At 46.5% G+C, this 22,991-nt stretch overlaps 1 protein-coding gene across 1 annotated transcript in view; it reads right to left on the bottom strand.

Moving 5' to 3' along the window:
* Positions 1-3,578: 3,578 nt before the first annotated feature.
* The window catches only part of CCDC78 (coiled-coil domain containing 78), a 28,476-nt gene continuing 9,063 nt past the window's right edge, over positions 3,579-22,991 (bottom strand). Inside the window, exons 6-15 of the mRNA XM_087728764.1 lie at positions 22,811-22,864; positions 22,586-22,674; positions 20,692-20,770; positions 16,363-16,488; positions 15,321-15,514; positions 14,167-14,341; positions 12,394-12,434; positions 7,256-7,346; positions 5,463-5,563; positions 3,579-4,513 (exon numbers count right to left, since the gene is read on the bottom strand). Of these exons, the coding sequence (XP_087584890.1) occupies positions 4,417-4,513; positions 5,463-5,563; positions 7,256-7,346; positions 12,394-12,434; positions 14,167-14,341; positions 15,321-15,514; positions 16,363-16,488; positions 20,692-20,770; positions 22,586-22,674; positions 22,811-22,864 (1,047 nt within the window). The 3' untranslated portion in view covers positions 3,579-4,416. The remainder of the gene's footprint in view (positions 4,514-5,462; positions 5,564-7,255; positions 7,347-12,393; positions 12,435-14,166; positions 14,342-15,320; positions 15,515-16,362; positions 16,489-20,691; positions 20,771-22,585; positions 22,675-22,810; positions 22,865-22,991) is intronic.

The raw sequence follows: 22,991 nt of genomic DNA, 5'->3' as shown, positions 1-22,991 counted from the left end.
CTTCCTTCCTTCCTTCCTTCCTTCCTTCCTTCTTTCAAATGCAGTATTGCAGGCTAACTCTGCTGACTGCCAGCAGTTCGATCCTAACTGGCTCAAGGTTGACTCAGCCTTCCATCCTTCCAAGGTGGTTTGGTTGGGGATCATTTGTGAAAGCAATCAAGTTTCATAGACTTGATTAGGAACACCAGCAATTGATGGAGAAGACTCGGAATAGGATGGAATGGAAGAGAATGCAAAATTCAGTGAGAAGTACAGGTAGTCCTTGACTCACGACTACAGTTGAGCCCAGGATTTCTGCTGTTAAGTGAATTTTGCCCCAGTTTACGACCTTTCTTGCCACTCTTGTTCAGCGAATCGCTGCCATGGTTAAGTGAGTCACATGGTTGTTAATTGAATCTGGCTTCCCCATTGACTTTGCTTGTCAGAAGGCCACAATAGCGGGTCACACCCATGACTCTGGGACACGGCAGACGTCATGAATACGAGTCAGTTCCCAACCGTCTGAATTTTGATTACGGGACTGTGGGGAAGCTGCAAGAGTGAAACACGGCCGTAAGTCACTTTTTTTCAGAGCTGTTGTCACTTTGAACGGTCACTGCATGAACTGCCGTAAATCAAGGACTGCCTGTACGGTGTTTGTGGTTAATCAAGAGCTCACGTCATGTTGGGTTGACTATCCAAACTTGAGGCCTGATTTGATTTAATTTGATTTTATTTGGTTTGTATGCCGCCTTATTCCCGAGAGACTCAGGGCGGCTCACAATAAAAAGGGGAGTGGATACAGAAATAAAATAAAAACAGCAGTTTAGAAGTCACAAGAGTCGTAACCTCGAATGGGGCTGGATAGTTCAACAGCCCCAGGCCTGCCGGAACAGCCAGCTCTTAATTGCTTTGCGGAAGGCCAGAAGGGTAGTAAGGGTCTGGATCTCAACGGGGAGATTGTTCCAGAGGGCCGGAGCAGCCACAGAGAAGGCCCTCCCCCGGGGAGTCACCAGCCGACATTGGCCGGCAGATGGAATTCGGAGGAGGCTTAGATTCATGCCTCCCCAAATTACTTTGTCAACAGTCTGGGGCTGGTTGTTGTATCTTGATCTTCCCTACCTTGCAGGTTTGCTGTGAGGATAAAGTGAATGTTGGTGCTAAATTCATTCTTCTGTTGCTGTTGTTAGGAATATAATCTAACGGTTGGGTTGGCAATATATAAATCATGTAACAATGTTGTAACTGTTTCTTTAAAGCATACTGTAATGGTGTGATTGGTTGCTGTTTTTCCTCAATCGGCCATAAGAGGGAGCCAGAATGACTGTTAGTTCTCTCTCTGTTCGTTGGATGCTGGGCTGATCTGATCTGAGTGCCGTGAGCTATTGTAAGTTTTGCAACTGTTAGCAAACTTTGTGTACTGGACTATTTATATGATACTGGACTATGTTATTTGGATTATCCCTTAACTGAAAGACATTGATGACTGACTGTCTTATCCGTGTATGACTTGGACTGTTTGATGGACTCTGATACCTCTATTTTCCACAAAAGTAAAAGCCTATTTAAACTGCAGTGACTCTGTATGCTGGTTGGTTCTCCAACACAACTCTCACAACGCTTCGCTGAACGCACTCGCTCTCCCAACGGGGAGCTTACCTAACAGCTATAATTGAATTGAGTTTTACTTAAATTGTACCGGTGATGCCCATCGAATACAATATTTAGAAATGTCAGGCCGTGCTATTCAATACTGCCGATGCTACTCCCGCTTCCCCAAAAATAAGACTTCCCCAGATAATAAGCCCAATCGGGCTTTTGAGCCCCAAAATAAGCCCTCCCCTAAAATATTTCAACACATGCACAGCCAATCCCTGCCATTTGCTGGGGAGGGGGCAAGGGGGGCACATGCCCCCCACATGCCCCTGCCATCCATGTGGAACGGCCTCACAGAGGCCGCTACCTCAAACCCTAGCTACTGCACCCTTTCTCTTAGTGGCGGCTGCAAAAAAGAGTGACAGGCCCAGCGACGCAAGGGCTGGCAAGAATGTGCCAGAAACAGAGAGAGAACTTCCGGCCCTCTCCGGATCAGCTGATCTGTGGGTTGCAGGCCGAGGTTAAGGGGCCTCCTGCACTTCAAAAATAATAAGCTCCCCGAAAATAAGGCCAAGTGAAGCCAGCTCTGACCCCACGTAATTTACAGCCCAATTATGACCCCGTTTCCCCCTTTTTCTGTGGCAACTCAAGAACCGGGTAGGGATGCTTTGCGAGTTGACACTTTTATTATAGAGCTACAGAATCTTGAAACTCTGAGTGTGCCTCTTTCTTCCTTGTTTTTTTTTCTAGTTCCACCTAAAGATGTGGGAAGGGAAGGAGAGAGTATGATAGCCAATAACTGAAGGTCGGTTGAGGGGAACTCTCAGCTCTTCACACTAGAGAAGAATCCCAATTGTAAATACTAAACCTACTTGCTGTCAAGGTTCCGAAGGATGCCCTAATTAAATCATGAGCCTCGAGCCAAGCTTCAAAAGAATCCAGTTATTAGGAGCAACATGTCGGCACGTACCCCAGTGAAGCCAGCTCTCCATGTAATTCACGGCCCAATTATGACCCTGTTTCCCCCCTTTCCTATGGCAACTCAAGAACAGGGCAGGGATGCTTTGCGAGTTGACACTTTTATTATAGAGCTACAGAATCTTGAAACTCTGAGTGTGCCTCTTTCTTCCTTGTTTTTATCCTGAAATTCACCTGGAGGCAAGATGGCTGGCAAATAAATTTAATAACTAGATAAATAAACAATTTAATATAGAGAGAGAACTAGGGGTTTTTTAAAATCGGAGACGTTTTCTCAAATTACTTTTCTGTCTCGAGACTAAACTCTTATCTGACCGTTGTTTTGACAAGTGACTCTTCCCCTTCTTCCTTAAGGCTATTCTCACAGTTTGTTACAACTACAGAGAGGAAATATTGTCATGAAGCAACCGATGGGGAAAAAAATCAAGAGAATGAGAAAGAAACTCTAGATTGACTGTCTGGTATAAGAGGGAAGGGAAGGGAAACAGTGTCCAGCTTCCAAGATAAATCTTTAGGGATAAAATGGAAGAAAATTATACATTGAGACCAGTGGTGGGATTCAAATAATTTAACAACAGGTTCTCTGCCCTAATGATTTCTTCCAACAACTAGTTCACCAAATGGCCCAGAAAGTTAACAACTGGTTCTCCCGAACTAGTGTGAACCAGCTGAATCCCACCATTGATTGAGACTTGCAAGATTGGATAGGTAAACTGACTCTCTTGTAAATCTATATTGGATCTTTGGACCAGCTGATCCAGCTGCGGGCCAAGATTAAGGGGCCTCCTGCACCTCCAAAATAATAAGTTCCCCGAAAATAAGGCCAAGGGCTTATTTCGAGGGGCAAAAGAAAATAAGACCCTATCTTATTTTCGGGGAAACACGTACAATGTATGCTGGAAGAAAGCTAAACGGTACATCTAAAAAGAAGAAAAAAGAGGAAAAGGGGGGGTAAGGTTAGGAAGAAAAATCTGAAGTAGAGTAATACAGTACAGTCACTGAAAATAAGTGAACTGAGACTAAAATCATATTTATATAAATCATGACGGACGGTTTTTAATCAACAAATCAAACACAAACCAAATGGAATCATATTTGATCTCCCTGTTTCCATACTAAATCAAAATAAAGTGTGGACAGATTTTGTTTAACTTACACAGGATGTCCATCCAAGAATGCATAATCACCTCTTATGCACACACAAACACACGCAGTGTATATATACACAGTGTTATATCCAAAAGCTCTTCATAAACAGACAAATTCCGGCATTTTGGAGTAGCGTTGAACAAAACATTCACATTTTTGAAGCTTACATTTCACCCAGGAACCTAATTGGCAGCTGCGGAAGACTTTTTCTTCCTCGTATCTCTTGGGGATGAATGCGTACCAGATGTTGGGTACAGTTGTTATTCGGGGCAAGGAGTCCAGGCCTTTTGAGAACATTTGCAAGGATTCTGACGTTTTCCAAAGCATCAGAGGGCAGAACAAGAAACAATGGATGGAAAGTAATCAAGGAGAGAAGCAACCTGGAATCGAGGAGAAACTTCCTAACCGTGAGGACTATTAACCAATGGAACAGCTTGCCTTCAGAAATCGTGGGTGCTTCATCACTGAATGAAGTGATTGGTCTGAAATGGTCTTCAAACTTGGCAACTTTAAGACTTGTGGACCTCAACAAGCATAGCTGGCTGGAGAATTCTGGGAGTTGAAGTCCACAAGTCTTAAAGTTGCCAGGTTTGGGGACCTCTGGTCTAGGGTCTCCTGCTTGAGCAGGGGGCTAGACTAGAAGACCTCCATGGTCCCTTCCAGCTCGATTCTGATGAGAAAGCTACACTTCCTTGCTGAGGTTTCCTTGGGACATCAAAAATGTACTGGAACCTGAGATGCTCCAGCACTCAATGCTTGGGATCCATTTGTTCCTAGGAGTTTGTGCATTCTCACGATCTCCTGCTTGTATCTGCAACGGAAGCACAGAAGAGATAACGGGTGCTGTACTCACTTCTACGGATAGAATCCAGGTATCCAGCAGCTTCCAGTGTGAAAAATAAGGAGACCAAAGAAGGCAGGAGAGGGGGGAGGGGAAATGGACTCACCTGGGAGAGATTTAACCTGTGTCTTCCTTCATCTTTTGGGAAGCAGAGAGAAATGAAGCGTTCATCTTGGGATTTTTGAAAGCTCAGGATGAAGACTGACAATGCTATAGACCAGTGTTGGCGAAATGCCAAATGCCAAAACGGGAGTGCATGCGCAGCGGGGTAGTTCCGGGAACCGGAATAGCAGCTCCCCAGCGTGCGCACGGGAGCAACAGAAACCGGAAGAGCAGTTCCCCATTGCGCATGCCTGCGCCAGGAAGCTGAGCTTCTGGTTACCACTGTGCGCATGCGTGCCAATTGCCTGCCCTTCTGGTTTTTGGTGCTCCTGGAAGACCAGCTGGAACCTGGAAGAGCAACAGGCAACAGCTAGTGTGCCTGGGGAGATGGCTCTGTGTGCGCCACTTCCGGCACATGTGCTATAGGTTCCTCAACCCGGCTATAGACCAGGGATGTCAAACTGGATTTCTTTGAGGGCCAGATCAGCATTGTAGTTTTCCACGGCGGGGAGGGGAGTGGCAGGGAGATGGGATGGATGCCTCTGGCAGCACCCTGCCAGCCGAAGCAGGACACCAGGGGACCGTGTGCAGCTCTGTCTGCCTCATTTTCATCCTCCATGGCCTCCTTCAGTACTCTGCCGGCCAAAAATGGGCCACACGAAAACCCCCGTTTTCAGCCTCCCTGGCCTCCAGCAGGCTGGTCCTTTGATATTCCCAGGCCAGCTCCATGGGCCAGATTTAAGCACCCTGCAGGCCGTATATGTGACTTTGACACCCCTGCTATAGACCCAAAGAAAGCTTTAGCCTTTGGTCTCACCTCACCAGATGTTTGTCCATATATTCCTGCAGTTCAGCAACCTGCTCTTCTGCTACCATCGCCCGGGCCAGCAGCTGGCTTCTCTCCCTTTCCAGTTCCACCTAAAGATGTGGGAAGGGAAGGAGAGAGCATGATAGCCAATAACTGAAGGTCGGTTGAGGGGAACTCTCAGCTCTTCACACTAGAGAAGAATCCCAATTGTAAATACTAAACCTACTTGCTGTCAAGGTTCCGAAGGATGCCCTAATTAAATCATGAGCCTCGAGCCAAGCTTCAAAAGAATCCAGTTATTATGAGCAACATGTCGGCACGTACCCCAGTGAAGCCAGCTCTCCATGTAATTCACGGCCCAATTATGACCCTGTTTCCCCCCTTTCCTATGGCAACTCAACAAGACAGGGATGCTTTGGAGGTGACACTTTTATTATAGAGTTACAGGATCTTGAAACTCTTTGAGTGTGTCTCTTTCCTTGTTTTTATCCTAAAGAGTCACCCGGAGGCAAGATGGCAGGCAAATACATTTAATAAATAGATAAATAAACAATTTAATATAAAGAGAGAACTAGGGAGAAGTAGGGTAAAATCGGAGATGTTTTCTCAAATTACTTTTCTGTCTCGGGACTCAGACTTCTCTGCTAGTTGCTTTGACAAGTGGCTCTTCCCCCTGTTCCTTAAGGCTATTCTCACAGTTCGATACAAGTGTAGAGAGGGTCTCGAAGGAAATATTGTCATGTAGCAACCGATGGGGGAAAAACTCAGGGAATGAGAAAGAAACTCAAGATTGACTGTCTGGTATAAGAGGGAAGGAAAGGAAAAGAGTGCCCAGCTTCCAAGATAAACCTTTAACGATAAAGTGGAAGAAAATTATACACTGAGACTTGCAAGATTGGTGTCAGATGAGATAGATAACTGACTCTATTGTAAATCTATATTAACAGAATCTTGCAAGTTTGAAAGTACTATCCTCCTCCTCCTCTGCCTCACATCTGTTCTGACCGGGGCTTCCCAAGAACATGAAGCAAACTCCTTGTCCCGACAAAAAACCCTTTTATTCATTTCCTGTGAATTCTGCTCCTTCACATCCAGCAAAGTCTTTCAAAGGAGGATTTACAGTCACAGACTTTATTTGTCTTGGAGAGCTGCCAGGCTGATATCTGCAGAACTTGGCAAGGAGTCTCGGAGAGTCACGAACCAATTAAGCAAACCAATTGTCTCCTGCAAACTCCACTCCCCTTTCGCTCCTCTTTTATTTCCTCTGGGAGGGGCCATTCATCGTCCACCTGAGGCCTTATTCCCAAGTCGACCCCTGTTCTTTAGCTGTTCCCTTCATTTGGACACTCTGCACATGCACACACTGGGAACAGGCTCCAGCTGTTCCTCTGCCCCACTGATGTCTGACTCATAACTGTCAGATGACCCTGGCCCCTTCTCTGCCTCCGACACAGAGCCCTCATTAGAGCCTTCCACAGACTCCAGGACTGGCCCAGGTTCCTCCCCAACCTCCTCACTATCCAAATCTGCTGCCAGCTCTTCTGGCAGGCCACAACACCATCTTCTTTAAACCCAAGTAACTAAAGGAGGGTTCCTTCTGAGACTTTTGACTCACTCACTATCCAGCTGTGCGCTATACTGTCTCTTATCTGATTGCTCCCTACGCAGCATCTCGTGAACGAGTCTCCCAAGGTCTTTCTCGCATACCAATATCACATCAACCAATAGAGGGACCTGGAAAAATGCACCCCATAGCCCTTTCGTTGAGTGACATTGCCACATCCTTGGAGAGTTTTACTTACTTGCGTAGTGTGGGTAAATTCCCGTAGCTGCTTCCTGAGTTCAGCCCAGCCCTCGCCCTCCAGCTGACTATGGACAGGGAGAGGTAGAACACTGTGAATTAAAAAGAGTCACCGTTGTTAAGCTGTCGGGGCTGTGCATAATAACCCTTTTACCTCGACTACTGAATTCACTCATTTCTCAAAACATTAAGCCATTAACTAACCGAACAGATTAACAGAGTTGGAAGGGACCTTGTAGGTCATCTAGTCCAACTTCCCCACCTGAGCAGGAGAGCCTACACCATTTCTGAAAGATGGCAGTCCAGTCTCTTCTTGAAAGCTTCCAATGATGAAGCTCCCACAACTACCAAAGGCAACATCTGTTCCATTGGTTGATTATTCTCACTGTCAGAAAATTTCTCCTTATTTCTAGGTTGAATCTCTCTTTGGTCAGTTTCCATCCATTATTCCTTTGGGTGCTTTGGAAAATAGATTGATCCCCTCCTCTCTGTAGAAACCCCTCAAATATTGGAACCCTGCTATCAGTCAACCAGCTTTACCATTCGCCAAGGTTATATATGATGCAGCTACTAGGTAAAGATGATGTTGAACAGCAAGGGTAAAGGGCTGTGAGAATAACCTTGGGAGACAGGAGGAAAAGCTGCAGCTGAGACAAAAGCCTGAGGAACGAAATCTGAGTCAAGTGAAGGATAACAAAAAGAGGAGGAAGAAGACAGCAAGGAACAGCAAGGAGAAGGATTTGTGATGGAGAGATGGCAACTCAGCTAGCTCTGTGATTGAATATCTACTTTGCATGCCTGGGTTCCACACTGGTGCAGTGGCCTAGAGGTGAAGTTCTCGCTTCACAATCAGGAGGGTGAGAGTTCGATCCCAGGTAGAGGCAGATATTTGTCTCTCTGGGCACAATGAGAATATATCTGCTGGACAAAACTCCACATCGGCAACAGGCAGAGCATCCGGCCAGTAAACACTCAGCTTCATTCAGTTGCCCAGACTCCACCCTGCAAGGGATTATAGGGTTGTTAAAAGAGGATGATGATGATGCCGGGATCAGTTTTGGATGTTCCAAAACTGCAACCTTATCCCTGGAGAAGATCTGTGGTCAGACAGGGTCTCTTACAATCCTTATGCACCGTATTACAACCACCTGCTGTCTAGAGGGATGGGAGCTGTAGTACCAATAACCCCGCAAATGAGGGAGGAGGGAGGGAGGAATGAAGGAAGGCTGGAAAAGAAGGGAGGGAAGGGGAAAGGGAGACATGGTGGAAGGGGAAGGCAAGGGAAGGGAAGGGAAGGCAAGGGAAGGAAGGAAGGAAGGAAGGAAGGAAGGAAGGAAGGAAGGAAGGAAGGAAGGAAGGAAATGTAGAAAGTTAGTACCCACCCCTCTCCTAGAAAAAGGGGATATTTTAGGAAATATTAAAAGGGCTGTCAGCCTCTGCTTTGCTGCTGCTTCGGCTGCCATTGAAACGGGGAGGGTGGGCATGGTATTTGGGAGGGATTTACTACTTGTGCTGGAGGAAGATTCTGGAGTTGTGCTGCCTGTCTTACTATGCATGCGGAGGAGGTTTCCCGCCAAGGCCAATGGCACCGACATTCCATCTTCGTGATGCCTTTCGAAGTTATCTCACACCTGACACTTAGGGGAATTATGATTGGACTGTAACCGGGATGCCAAGGGGTGGGGAGTGGGTTATTCTATATATCATTCGCTTTCGCGCCTAAATAATCAGTCTTCGCTTTGCTACGCTTCTGATCATTTATAATTAGTAAAAGTACACTTGATTTCTAGCAATGGAGTCTCGTGGTTTTCTTTCCTAATTATTCAATGGAGGAGTGCTGACAAGGGCAAAATATTTCCCCCTAAAAGGGAGGCAGAAACTCACAGCCCCCTCCCCATCGTTGTCAATGGACCATTAAGGCCTGAGCCAGTCTGTTGAACATAACAAACCTCTTCAGGCAGAGCCATAGTAGGAATTGCCCAAGCCCTCTACCCATCTCACCACATGGCACCTGGGAAGATTACATCACCCAGCAAGGCTCAACCAAGCCTGGGACTCAAGACAGCCTCCAGAGTTGCCTCCCCCCCCCCATTGGCCCAATGGGAGTCTGACAACCAATCAGAATACAAGCTCAAATTCAAAACCCCAGAGAGGGCATAAAACCAGGGCATTCTCAGCATCTCTGCCCTTCCTCCTCCCCCCAGGACCTCAAATCACGTGGTCCTGCCCACCATCAATAAACCTTCTTTCCAAGCAACTTTCAGTTCCCCACTTGGAACTGAACTCAGATGGGCATTTCTTCTGAAGGAAGGAAGGAAGGAAGGAAGGAAGGAAGGAAGGAAGGAAGGAAGGAAGGAAGGAAGGAAGGAAGGAAGGAAGGATGGATTTGAGAATGAGGGAAGGAAGAAAGGTAGAAAAGAAGGATGGATGGATTTGAGAACAAGGAGGCAAGGAAGGATCGATGGATTTGAGAACGAGGGAAGGAAGGAAGAATGGATTTGGAAATTAAGGAAAGAAGGAAGGATTGATTTGAGAATGAGGGAAGGAAGGATGGATTTGAGAACGAGGGAGGGAAGAAAGGTAGGAAAGAAGGATGGATGGATTTGAGAACAAGAAGGGAAGAAAGGAAAGAAGGATGGATGGATTTGAGAACAAGGAAGGAAGGAAGGTAGGAAAGAAGGATGGATGGATTTGAGAACGAGGGAAGGAAGAAAGGTAGGAAAGAAGGATGGATGGATTTGAGAACAAGGAAGGAAGGAAGGAAAGATTTGAGAACAAGGAAGGAAGGAAGGGCCAATATCAAGCTGATAGGTCCATCACACTATCTAAGCCCACTTCACCAATTATGTCGGAAACCCCAAATTTACCCCTGAATAAAGATCCCAAGATTGAGCCAGTGCAAACTCAAACTACACCCTCCTAGATTCTGCACAACAGAAGCCTTCTCTTTTTAAAAAAAATGGAGGTGAGAAACGGTGGGAAGGAGGCCCCACCGTCTTTTATGTTTCCATTCTGGAGGGCCTTTTTTATTTTTCTCCTTCGGGGAGCGCAAATCCCCTCACTTCACTTGTGGGGTGTTGAAGATAGGTGATCTAATCGTGGGGAAATATGCGAGCGAGCCGTGGGAAAGTTCGGCCGAGTTGGTCCGAGTCCCGCATAAGTAAAATATAGGTCACTTTTGATGTTTGGAGAATTCTGACGGTAATAAAAGAATGGAATGAAGGGAGGAATGCATTGTGCTCCAATTTACATGCAGAGGGGGGGAAACAGAGATATCCAGAGCTCCCCCTGCAGGGTATGTCCTTTGCCGCCAGGAATTCTCCACCTCCTTTTTCCCTCTCTCTCTTTCAGCAATTTAAAAGAAAATGAGTTTTTTTTAAGCCAGATCTGACTCGGAAATGCCATTTAGAAAGTCAAATAAATTGGTGTTTTGCAGCAATCAGCCCTGAGTTTTTTCTTTCTAATTTTATTTTAGATTGGTGTTTTATCCTTTAGCCCTCTCAAACAGCCTGCTCTTTATTTATTTTTTGGCCGGATAAGCGAAATAAAGCATTAATAATGTACAAGCTTGGGGGGACGTCCCCCCCCCCTTTTGCTGATCGGCCTGTGCCGTTTTGTGAATGTGGGAAGCACTTTTGTTTCCCGGCGTTTTAATGATGTCGCCGGCCTTAATTGTGAATGCCTCCATTGAAAATGCTTCATGCTCTGTGCATTACGAAAGGGGGGGTAGATAGCTAAATAGTTAAAGGCAGGGTGCATACTTAAGTTTCCTCCTGCCTGTTCTGGGGCTCTATATGTGAGTTTTAAAGGGGTTTTTGTTGTCATTGGGGGGGGGAGTGGTTTTGGGTCTGCCCCCGTTTTTGCAAAATGTGATAAATATTGTGGAACGTCTTGCCTTCAGAGTTGAGGCTCTTTTGGCCTTGCGCAAAGGGGTCAAAACTTGGCTGGGGGGGACACGGGCCCCCGCCTTGAGACTCTACAACAGGAGTTCCCAACAAAGGGTGAGAGAGAGACAATATTCCAGGGGGGTGCAAAAACCTGGGTTTAGAAGTTTCAAAATCATAGTGTATGTGCATAATTAGATAAAGGTAAAGGTTCCCCTTGCATGTATGTGCTAGTTGTTACTGACTCTAGGGGGCGGTGCTCATCTCCATTTCAAAGGCGAAGAGCCAGCACTGTCCGAAGATGTCTCCATGGTCATGTGGCCGGCATGACTAAACGCCGAAGGCGCACGGAACACTGTTCCCTTCCCACCAAAGGTGGTTCCTATTTTTCTACTTGCATTTTTACATGCTTTCAAACTGCTAGGTTGGCAGAAGCTGGGACAAGTCACGGGAGCTCACTCCGTTACGTGGCTCTAGGGATTCGAACTGCTGATCGAGAAGCTCAGTGTCTTAGCCACTGAGCCACCACATCCCTTTATAATTATATGCATATAATTATTTATTTTTGTAAGGGGTGTGAGAATATCTTGAAAGTGTTCTAGGAGGATAGGGTATAGAGAAGGTTGGGATCTCCTGCTCTAGGAACAGGGCAGAGAAGAGCAACCAGGATGATTAGGGGACTGGAGGGGCTAAAACATATGATGGATGGTTGCAGGAACTGGGCATGGCTAGTCTAGTGAAGAGAAGGACCAGGGGAGACATGATAGCAGTCTTCCAATATTTGAGGGGCTGCTGGAGGGAAGTTCCCCTTGCACATATGTGCTAGTCATTCCTGACTCTAGGGGGCAGTGCTCATCTCCATTTTAAGGCCGAAGAGCCAGCACTGTCTGAAGACATCTCCGTGGTCATGTGGCTGGCATGACTAATGCCGAAGGTGCACGGAACGTTGTTACCTTCCCATCAAAGGTGGTCCCTATTTTTCTACTTGTATTTTTATGTGCTTTCGAACTGCTACGTTGGCAGAAGCTGGGACAAGTAACGGGAGCTCACTCCATTCTGCAGTGCTAGGATTCGAACTGCTGAACTGCCAACATTTCCGATCGACAAGCTCAGCTTCTTAGCCACTGAGCCACCCCATCTCTCTACCTGTATTACTTTTACTTAATATCTTAGCTGTTTGGTTTTTCTCTCTGGCTTCTGGCTGTAATAAAGATTTGAATTCATTGGAACCCCATGAAGAGGGAGAGATACTCACTGAGAAGATGTCCCAGTAGTCATTTTTTCACTTAGTTTTACCTAAAGCAACAGAAACAGGAAAAATAAACAATGAATGTGTGATTCGATTGATGTCCTGTCTTTATTTTTGCGCAACTCAATACGTGACACAGTGATCTCCCCTGCTGTTTTCCTGAAAACAACCCTGTGAGGTGGGTTGGGTTTAGACCAAGAGAGAATGGAACTGCCCCAAAGTCACCAACTACCAGGGGTGGGTTCCTGCCAGTTCTAGCCTCTTCTATAGAAGAGGTTCTACAAATCTACAGTGCCGTTTAGAACCGGTTCCAGCTCCCTCTCCCGGCCCGTCCGCACATCATCAAGATGAAGAGTGAGAGGAGGAATTCTGGGAGTTGAAGTCCACAAGTCTTAAAGCTGTCAAGTTTGAACACCCCTGGGGGTTTTTTTCTAAAGGGCTAGGGGTGCAAGGGTCTTGTAACTTGACAGCTTTAAGACTGGCGTGCTTCAAATGCCAGAGTTCCTGAGCCAACATGACTGGAGGAGGAATTATGGGAGTTGAAGTCCACAAGTCTTAAAGCTGTCAAGTTTGAACACCCCTGGAGGGTTTTTTTTTCCTAAAGGGCTAGGGGTGCGAGGGTCTTGTAACTTGACAGCTTTAAGACTTGCGTGCTTCAAATGCCAGAGTTTCTGAGACAACATTTTCGTTGCTAAGCAAGAGCGTTGTTAAGTGACTTTCACCACATGGCTGGCAAGCCACTCCCACCCGGTCACATGGCTGGCAAGCCACTCCCACCCGGTCACATGGCTGGCAAGCCACTCCCATAAAGCAGGCCACAATTATAGAAGAGGTTCTAAAAAAATTTGAAACCCACCACTGCCAACTACCATATTTTTCGGAGTATAAGACGCATCAAGATTTTGCTGAATCAGCTGGCCGGTGGGAGGCATACGCGCATGCATGGTGCAGATGAGCTTTGGCAACGACTCGCGTGCCAGCAGAGAGGGCTCCACGTGCCATCTGTGGCATGCATGCCATAGGTTCGCCATCATGGGTCTAGGGCCTCCTGCCTGGGCAAGGGGTTGGACTACAAGACCTTCAAGGTCCCTTCCAGATCTATTCTGAATTATCCCTTTATGTTTATCCTGCCCATTCCTAATGTTGAATGCATTTTCATTCTTAGATATACATTCTTAGAATTGCTGTTTAACATTTGCCAATTCATATCATTTTTCCACCTGTATATTTACATTTTCATACTTTCTTGTTTCCTCTCTCTCTGATTTAATAATGTGTCATCTGAGTTATTTGTTTCTGTGCTTTGTTCCTTTCTCTTTCTATTTGTATCTTTTTTCAAGCCAATCATAAAATCGCCCCCATGTCCTGTAGTACACTGATTCCTCTTTGTCCTTTATTCTCAATGTCAACCTATTCATTTCTGCACAATCTAATATCTTCTTTATTATCTCTCCTTCGGATGGGATTTTGTCTGCTTTCCAATTTTGTGCAAATACAATTCTAGCTGCTGTTATTATTTGTACAATCAGATGTGAGTCTTCTTTAGTATATTTCTCTGGTAGTATACCCAATAAGAATACCTCTGGCTTCAATTCTGTGGGCTGATGTATCGTTTTCCCTAATGATTTTATTTTAACCCATAGCTTTTTGCGTCTCTACATGTCCACCACATATGATAATAATGTTGAATGTATTGAAGGACAGGTTGATTCAAGGCTAGACCTTCCCAGCCACACCTCATAGGATCCCCTTCCAGGGAAAAGTATGCTGTGGACCCACCTTCATCTGCAGCTCATAGAGTTGTCCCTCCAGATTAGCTTTGTCTTCCCGCAACCGATTTAACTCTTGCGTTGTGTTGGTCAGCAGTTGAGCATCCGTGATGGAGAAATGATGTTCCGGTGGGCCAGGATCCAGATCATGAGAGCCTAGCAACCGGATTTGCTCGCGTTGTATCCTATCACCAAGCAAACATTTCATTGATCATTGGCCTACAGTCTCAGCTCTAAGGATCTTGACAGTACCAGAAAGATTACTAAAGCATCTTCCAACACTTTGCTACAACAATGAATGGTTGCAGGAACTGGGCATGGCTAGTCTACTAAAGAGAAGGACCAGGGAGACTGGATAGCAGACTTCCAATATTTGAGGGGCTGCCACAGAGAGGAGGGGGGTCAAGCTATTTTCCAAAGCACCCAAAGGTCAGACAAGGAATAATGGATGGAAACTGAGCAAGGAGAGATTCAACCTGGAAATAAGGAGACTTTTCTGATGGTGAGAACAATCAACCCATGGAACAGACTTTGTCTTCAGAAGGGGTAGGTGGTCCATCCCTGGATGAATCCTAAGTTGCATTAACAGAGGGCTACAAACAAGATCAAGGGCTCTATAAATCCACTCTATAAAGCCTTAGTAAGATCACACCTAGAATACTGCATCCAGTTTTGGTCACCACACTATAAAAAAGATGCTGAGACTCTAGAAAGAGAGCAGAGAAGAGCAACCAAGAGGATTAGGGGACTGGAGCTAAAACATATAATGAACAGTTGCAGGAACTGGGCATGGCTGGTCTAGTGAAGAGAAGGACCAGGAGAGACATATTAGCATTTTCCAATATTTGAGGGGCTGCCACAGAGAGGAGGGGGTCAAACTATTTTCCAAAGCATCCAAAGGCAGACAAAGAATAATGGATGGAAATTGAACAAGGAGAGATTCAACCTGGAAATAAGGAGAAATGTTCTGACAGTGGGAGTAATCGACCCATGGAAGAGAAGTTGCCTTCAGAAGTTGTGGGAGCTTCATCACTGGAAGCTTTCAAGAAGAGACTGGACTGCCATCAGTCAGAAATGGTGTAGGGTCTCCTGCTTGGGTGGGGAAGTTGGAATAGATGACCTACAGCGTCTTAGCCACTGAGCCACTGCATCCCCTTCTCTTACCTGTAGGCAATGAGTAGCCCCTCATGCTTCCTGACCAAATTCTGCATGCGCTTCTTGTAACCACGAGCAGCTCTAGCCAGCTGTTCCTCCCGAGATTTATAGGAAGCTCGGATGTCTTTCAGCATGCTGTCCACAAAACGCTTCATTTGAGGGGGTTCCTTTTTAGCCGCTGGTGATTTACTATCGGTGTATTCCTGGAAAGACAAATGCATTTGGTGAGACTGCAGAACGGGGCACCCTAGCATTAACTGCTTACTCACTCATCAGCTCGCTCTGCTGCGTTTTTAAAAATTTGTTTGTTGATTAGATTTTTATCCCACATTTATTATTTTGCGAGTAGCTCAAGGCAGTCAATATATCTAACACTCTTTTCTCCTATTTTCCCCATAACCATGCTGTGAGGTGGGTTGGACCCAGAGACGTACTAGCTCAAAGTCACCAGCTGATTTTCAATCCTAAAGTGAGACTAGAACTCACCATCCCCTGGTGATTGGCCCAAAGTCACCCAGATGGCTTTCATGGCTAAAGCAGGGCTAGAATTCACAGTCTCCTGGTGAATGGCCCAAAGGCACCCAGTTTGGCTTTCATGTCTAAGGCAGGACTAGATCTCCCCATCTCCTTGTGATTGATCCAAGGACACCCAGCTGGCTATCATGCCTAAGGCAGGACTAGAACTCTCAGTCTCTTGGCAATTGGCTTGAAGTCACCCAGCCAGCTTTCATGCTTAAGATGGTACCAAAACTCACAATGTCCTGGTTTCTAAGCCAGCACCTTAACTACCACATCAAACTGACTTCCAATTCTCACCACCCTCCCTGCAGTCTAATTTGTGCCTTCATGGTTTGGCTTTCAAAACGTGGCGAACAGCTGCAACATGGGGATAAGTTCCCTACTTATACCATCATGGCACCCAAATATGGGGCGGTTTTCTTTCGACTCTGGCAATTTTTGGCTGGTTCCTGATTTGGATGGCTTTAATGGGGTGAAGCAAGTTAAGAGGGGGCAGTGGGAATTACTTCCTCCCCCAGTGAGAAATGCTTACCGCCAGATCTGTAATGTACTGAACAAGGCGCGAGCGGTATTCCTCATTCAGCTCTTTGAGTTGTAACTGCAGCTGGGAATTCTGAGACTCGACCTCTTGAAGATGGCCTTGGGAGGACAGCAATATCTGTAGCCCCAGGAGAGAAAAATGTACAGGGAGTCCTCGACTTACTACCAAAATTGGAGCTTGCTTTAAGGAAGGGGTCAGCAACCTGCAGCTCTGGAGCCGCATGTGGCTCTTTCATCCCTCTGCTCTGGCTCCCTGTCGCTGGTCAGCCCCACAATTTTGAGAGGTGCTTTCGGTTGGGAGGGGGAGAAAGCATAGTGCGCCAGGAGGAGACTCTATGGCAAGGGGCGGGTTTTCCGGTCAGCTCCACAATTGATAGGGCTTTCGGTTAGGACAGGTGGAAGGAAAAGTATGCCGCGCTAGGAGGAACCTCTATGGTGGGGGAACCGGACTTCTGGTTGGCAGAGGAAAAAGGACGTCACACTAGGAGGAGACTCTATGATGGAGGAACCGGACTTCCGGTTGGCTCCAGAATTATTGGGGGGCTTCCGTTTTTGTTTTTTTTTTAATAGCATTTTATTATGCATTTATAGGCCGCCCTTTTCCCTGAGGGGACTCAGGGTGGCTTACAATAAAAGGGGAAGGGGAGTGTAGGACAAATACAAAAAGAAATGTGAGCGAGAATAAATTAGACAATAAAACACAACATTCACTCGACATTCGGGAGGGGCTAAAGTAAAGACTTATCCCCAGGCCTGACGGGCAAGCCAGATCTTGAGGGCTGTGCGGAAGGCCTGGACGGTGGTGAGGGTGCGGATCTCCACGGGGAGATTGTTCCATAGCGTCGGAGCCGCAACAGAGAAGGCTCTCCTCCGAGTAGTCGCCAGTCGGCACTGACTGGCGGATGGAATACGGAGGAGGCCAGCTCTATGCGATCTGATGGGACGTAGGGAGGTAATTGGCAGAAGGCGGTCTCTCAGCTAGCCAGATCCACTACCATGGAGCGCTTTATAGGTGGTGAGTAGGACCTTGAAGTGCACCCGGAGATCGACAGGTAGCCAGCGCAGCTCACGGAGGATCGGTGTTATGTGGGCGAACCGTGGTGCGCCCACGATCACTCGCGCGGCCGCATTCTGGACTAGCTGAAGTCTCCGGGTGCTCTTCAAGGGCAGCCCCATGTAGAGCACGTTGCAGTATTCCAGCCTAGAGATCACAAGGGCTCGAGTGACTGTTGTGAGGGCCTCCCGATTCAGGTAGGGCTGCAACTGGCGCACCAGGCGAACCTGGGCAAATGCCCCCCTGGTCACAGCTGAAAGATGGTGGTCGAAACTCAGCTGTGGGTCCAGGAGGACTCCCAAGTTGCAGACCCTGTCTGAGGGGTATAAATTTTGCCCCCCCAGCCTGAGTGATGGTACGTTGGTCAAATTTTTGGGAGGAAAACACAACAGCCACTCGGTCTTGTCTGGGTTGAGTATCAGCTTGTTTGCTCTCATCCAGTCTTTAACGGCCTCAAGACCCCGGTTCATCACGTCCACCGCTTCATTGAGTTGGCACGGGGCGGACAGATACAACTGTGTATCGTCCGCGTATTGGTGGTATTTTATCCCGTGCCTCCGAATGATCTCACCCAGCGGTTTCATGTATATGTTAAATAGTAGGGGGGATAAGACCGAACCCTGCGGCACCTCATAAGTTAGGGGCCTCGGGGACGATCTCTGCCCCCCCACCAACACCGACTGTGACCTGTCCGAGAGGTAGGAGGAGAACCACTGCAAAACAGTGCCGCCCACCCCCATCTCCCGCAGTCGTCGCAGAAGGATACCATGGTCGATGGTATCGAAAGCCGCTGAGAGGTCAAGGAGAACTAGGATGGAAGCACGGCCTCCATCCCTAGCTCTCCAGAGATCATCGGTCAATGCGACCAAAGCGGTTTCTGTGCTGTAACCGGGCCTGAAGCCAGACTGGAAGGGGTCTAGATAGTTAGCTTCCTCCAAGGTACGCTGAAGCTGGAAGGCCACCACCTTCTCAACAACCTTCCCCACAAAGGGGAGGTTGGAGACTGGACGGTAGTTATTAAGGACAGCTGGATCCAAAGACGGTTTCTTCAGGAGGGGTCTTACCACCGCTGCCTTAAGCACGGTGGGGAAGTGCCCCTCCCGAAGAGAGGCGGTAACAACCGCCTGGATCCAGCCTCGTGTCACCTCACTGCTGTTGGCAACCAGCCAGGAGGGACACGGGTCCAGTATACAGGTGGAGGCACTCACAGCTCGCATAGCCTTGTCCACATCCCCAGAGGCAACTTCCTGAAACTCAACCCAGAGATGGTTTGCCAAGTCTTCCCCCTGTGTCTCGGCTGGATCTGCTGGAGTGGAGTCTGCTGGAGTGGAGTTAGGACCTTTGTGGCTCTTTGAATGTTTAAGGTTGCCGATCCCTGCTTTAAAAGAATGGGGACTGGTATCTCCAAATTCCCAAACGCTCTTACACCTTTGAATCTGGAGTGCTGGGATATTCTTTGTTAGATGGATAAAATAATAAAAGTGGGATGAAAAATATAAAATACTAAAAAAGAAGAGGTTGGAAGAATGAATGAATTAGATTGTCTTGAGAAAAATCCTAGTGGGACTAACTGCAATATCTATTTTTAGCGGCTTTTCTCAGCTAAAAGCCATTGGTAGGTCTGTTTTTCTCCAAGGTTTTAAAGAGCAACAAAGCTTGGCAGCTATCAAGCTGGGTGCTCTAACAACTGACAAAGGGAATAAAGGTTGCTGCATAGAATTATTTTCATTTGTTTGCAGGGGAAATCTCCAAGCTTGGCAACTGGAAGATTTGTGAACTTCAGCTCCCAGAATTCCTCAGCCAGGATGGGAGTTGAAGTTCACAAATCTTCAAATTGCCACATTTGGAGACCCCTGCTCTAGAACTATTATAAATGTTTTTTTAAAAAAAAAACAAAAACAGATTAACAGATTTGGAAGGGATCTTGTAGGTCATCTAGTCCAACCCCCCCCCACCCAAACAGGAGACCCTGCACCATTTCTAACAAATGGCAGTCCAATCTCTTCTTGAAAGCCTCCAGGGATGAAGCTCCCTGGCAACTTCTGTTCGATAGATTGATTGTTCTCATGGTCAGAAAATGTCTCCTTATTTCCAGGTTGAATCTCTCCTTGATCAGTTTCCATCCATTATTCCTTGTCTGGCCTTCAAGTGCCTTGGAAAATAGCCTGGCCCCTTCCTCTCTGGGACAGCCACCCAAATATTGGAACTCTGCTATCATGTCTCCCCTGATCCTTCTCTTCACTAGACTAGCCGTGCCCAGTTCCTGCAACTGTCCATTGTATGTTTTAGTCTCCAGTCCCCTCATCATCCTGGTTGCTCTTCTCTGCATTCTTTCTAGAGTCTCAACATCTTCATCATCAAGTTGACCCCCCCTTCTCTCTGGCAGCCCCTCAAATATTGGAAGGCTGCTATCCTGTCTCCCCTGGTCCTTCTCTTCACTAGACCAGCCATGCCCAGTTCCTGCAACTGTCCATTGTATGTTTTAGTCTCCAGTCCCCTCATCATCCTGGTTGCTCTTCTCTGCACTCTTTCTAGAGTCTCAACATCTTCATCATCAAGTTGACCCCCCCTTCTCTCTGGCAGCCCCTCAAATATTGGAACGCTGCTATCATGTCTCCCCTGGTCCTTCTCTTCACTAGACTAACCATGCCCAGCTGAAAGCCATTGATGAACCTCTAATTCTAGTAATGGGTGATGAAGCCAATTTATCTTGCTTCCCTCAGCCCTTTGAGGTAGTCCAGAGAAAAAGCACAACCTTGAGTACTAGTGCTATCTTTATAGTACGGTTCCATTAATGGACTCTTGCAAATCTGAAAATTCTGTTCCCTTCCTTTGCTTTTACTCTCTGGAAAACTAGGGAGGGTCCCTCCCGAAACCCCCTCCATGCTCTGCCTCCTCCTCTGAGCTGAGATCAGAGGTGGCATTTAGCCGGTTGGGACTGGTTCAGGCAAACCGGTGGTGGAAATTTTAAATAGTTCAGAGAATCGGCAAATATCACCTCGCGCGGCAGAGCGGATTGTTGGGCGAATCAGCTGAGCTAAAAAACAGCTCCGCTCACCAGTGCTGACACCGAGGGCGGTCTTTGAGTGCAGCGTGAAGCACGCTATCATAGAACCAGTAGGAAAAGATTTTGAATCCCACCACTGGCTGAGATACCTTTTATGTGCTGGTTTTCCAATCTCTGACTCTCCCTCCTGTCTCCCAAGGCCATTCCCACATACCATTACCCATCCCTTTGCGTACAAAGCAGGACCAATTGATTCTCACCACTGACTCTTCTGCCAGTTTATGCTGTGTGTGCCGAATTTCTTTCTTGGCCTCCTGCAGTTCCTTGCCCATGGTGATCCTGGAGACACCAAAAACAACATACCCATATTTTTTGTAGTATAAGATGCTTCAAAGTATAAGATGCATCTAGTTTTTGGGTGAGAAAAACAAGAAAAAAAATCTGCCTCTGCCTTCCAGCAATTTGCCTCCTTGCAGCAAATAGCAAACAGCCCATTTCAGCTTAAGTTTCAGCACAGCCTGATTAGCACAAGCAGCTGATTGTCAATTGGATTGGCCTCCCCACGATCAGCTGTTTCAGGCTGCAGGGATTGCCATAGCTTATTGCTGCCTCCGCGTGCCCCTTTTTCAGCCTCCGCATGCCCCATTTTCTGTCCATTCCGGGTGACGTGATGCAAAACCAGTCTCCTCTGTTTTGAAACCCAAATTTGGAGCCTGCAGTTAGAGGAACGGATCTCCAAATTGTGTAGCCAACCGATGACTTTTCTCTAGCCTACTGATCGTTTTTCAACCTGGAAGAGGTTGGCAAGAAAACGATATTAGTTGTAGTGTTTGAGAAATAAAAGTTCAAGAAAGATCACTATCCAATCTCAATTCATAATTTCCATCTGTCAGAAGTGGTGTAGGGTTTCCTGCTTGGGAGTGGGGTTGGACTAGATGACCTACAAGGTCCCTTCCAACTCTGCTAATCTGTAATCTGTAATTCCAGAAGAGATCTGGAATAACCTCTCTCAATCCTGGCTCTATGGCTGCTCTCCATGGTCCTGAACTCAAGTTCTATTGCTCCCCGCCCCCCTTGTATTGCTGACTCTTTTAATGGTTATTTTGAGTCTCCTCCTCTTCCTCCTCCACCTCCATCTCCTCCTTGAGTTGGGTGAAGCATTTGAGATGTCCACGTATATTTTTCTGCTTTTCTTCCGAGGCCAAGGCAAAAGAAAAGGATGATATTTAATAATTAAAAAGGAGGAAGGAACCACACAACAATGACAATGACAATGACTTTGGGACACAAAGTGAAGTCCTTGGATATGCTAAGATAATCCAGGACAAAGAAAATTCCTTTAGCTACAGGTTTACTTTAATACATAAGCAAGTCTCCAATCCTTGAATTTCTCAAAATGCTTTTCAATGTTGTGATCCAGTGCCTGTAAAAAGGTGAAGGAGAAACATATGACAACGCATTACAAGCATCTTCCTTGGGCAACAATTTCCACTGCTTCTTAATGAAAACAATTGAATAGAAATTCAATTCAGTTGGAAGGGACCTTGGAGGTCTTCTAGTCCAACCCTCTGCTTAGGCAGGAAGCCCTACACCACTTCAGACAAATAGTTATCTAAGATCTTCGCTTGGCAACTGGCTTGTATTTATGATGATTGTGTTGCCCTGGGATCATGCGATCCCCTTTTGCGACCTTCTGACAAGCTAAGTCAATGGAGGAACAGATTCACTTAACAACTGTGCCACTAGCTTAATGACTGCAGTGGTTCACTTAGAATAGAATAACAGAGTTGGAAGGTACCTTGGAGGTCTTCTAGTCCAACCTCCTACTTAGGCAGGAAACCCTACACCACTTCACACAAATGGTTGTCCAATCTCTTCTTAAAAACTTCCAGTGTTGGAGCATCCACAACGTCTGGAGGCAAGCTGTTCCACTGATCAATTGTTCTCACTGTCAGGAACCTTCTCCTTAGTTCTAAGTTGCTTCTCTCCTTGATTAGTTTCCACCCGTTGCTTCTTGTCTCACCCTCAGGTGCTTTGGAGAATAGCTTGACTCCTTCTTCTTAGGAAGCTAAATGTTCGAAGCCCTTAAAAAGCAGCAAAGCATGCTTACTCTGTTGGTTTAATTGGGACTCGGGTATGGCGAATCTTACTCACATTCTCTCCTCCAATTTCTGTTGCTGGGAATTGTACATTTCTTTCATTTTTTCCATCTCTTCAGCGATGTGACCATGGTTTCCAAGTAACTGTTGAAGAGGAAAACAATCACTCAGACAGAGCTATGCGTCTTCATCCCTGTTCATCCTGAACATTTTCAGTTTGATTCATGGAGATTATAAACTCCATCATTTGGGGGACGAAGAGGCTGGCCCCTCAACTCACACTTTTCTCCAACTTTTGACGTTCTTGTTCTGAAGCCACTGCCACATCTTTGGGCTAAAAGGAATGAAGCATGCATCAGAACAGTTAACACATGGAACCAATACAGGACAATCCCTACAATCCAACTGAAGAATATAGAATTCAGAATAACAGAGTTGGAAGGGACCTTGAAGGTCTTCTA

The sequence above is a fragment of the Thamnophis sirtalis genome, unplaced genomic scaffold, assembly GCF_051295495.1.
Source record: "Thamnophis sirtalis isolate CommonGarterSnake01/CBP01778 unplaced genomic scaffold, rThaSir2_p1.2 scaffold_14, whole genome shotgun sequence".
NCBI classification, from domain to species: domain Eukaryota; kingdom Metazoa; phylum Chordata; class Lepidosauria; order Squamata; family Natricidae; genus Thamnophis; species Thamnophis sirtalis.
The sequence above is the reverse complement of the archived record's forward strand: the minus strand, read 5'-3'. Positions and strand labels throughout refer to the sequence as shown.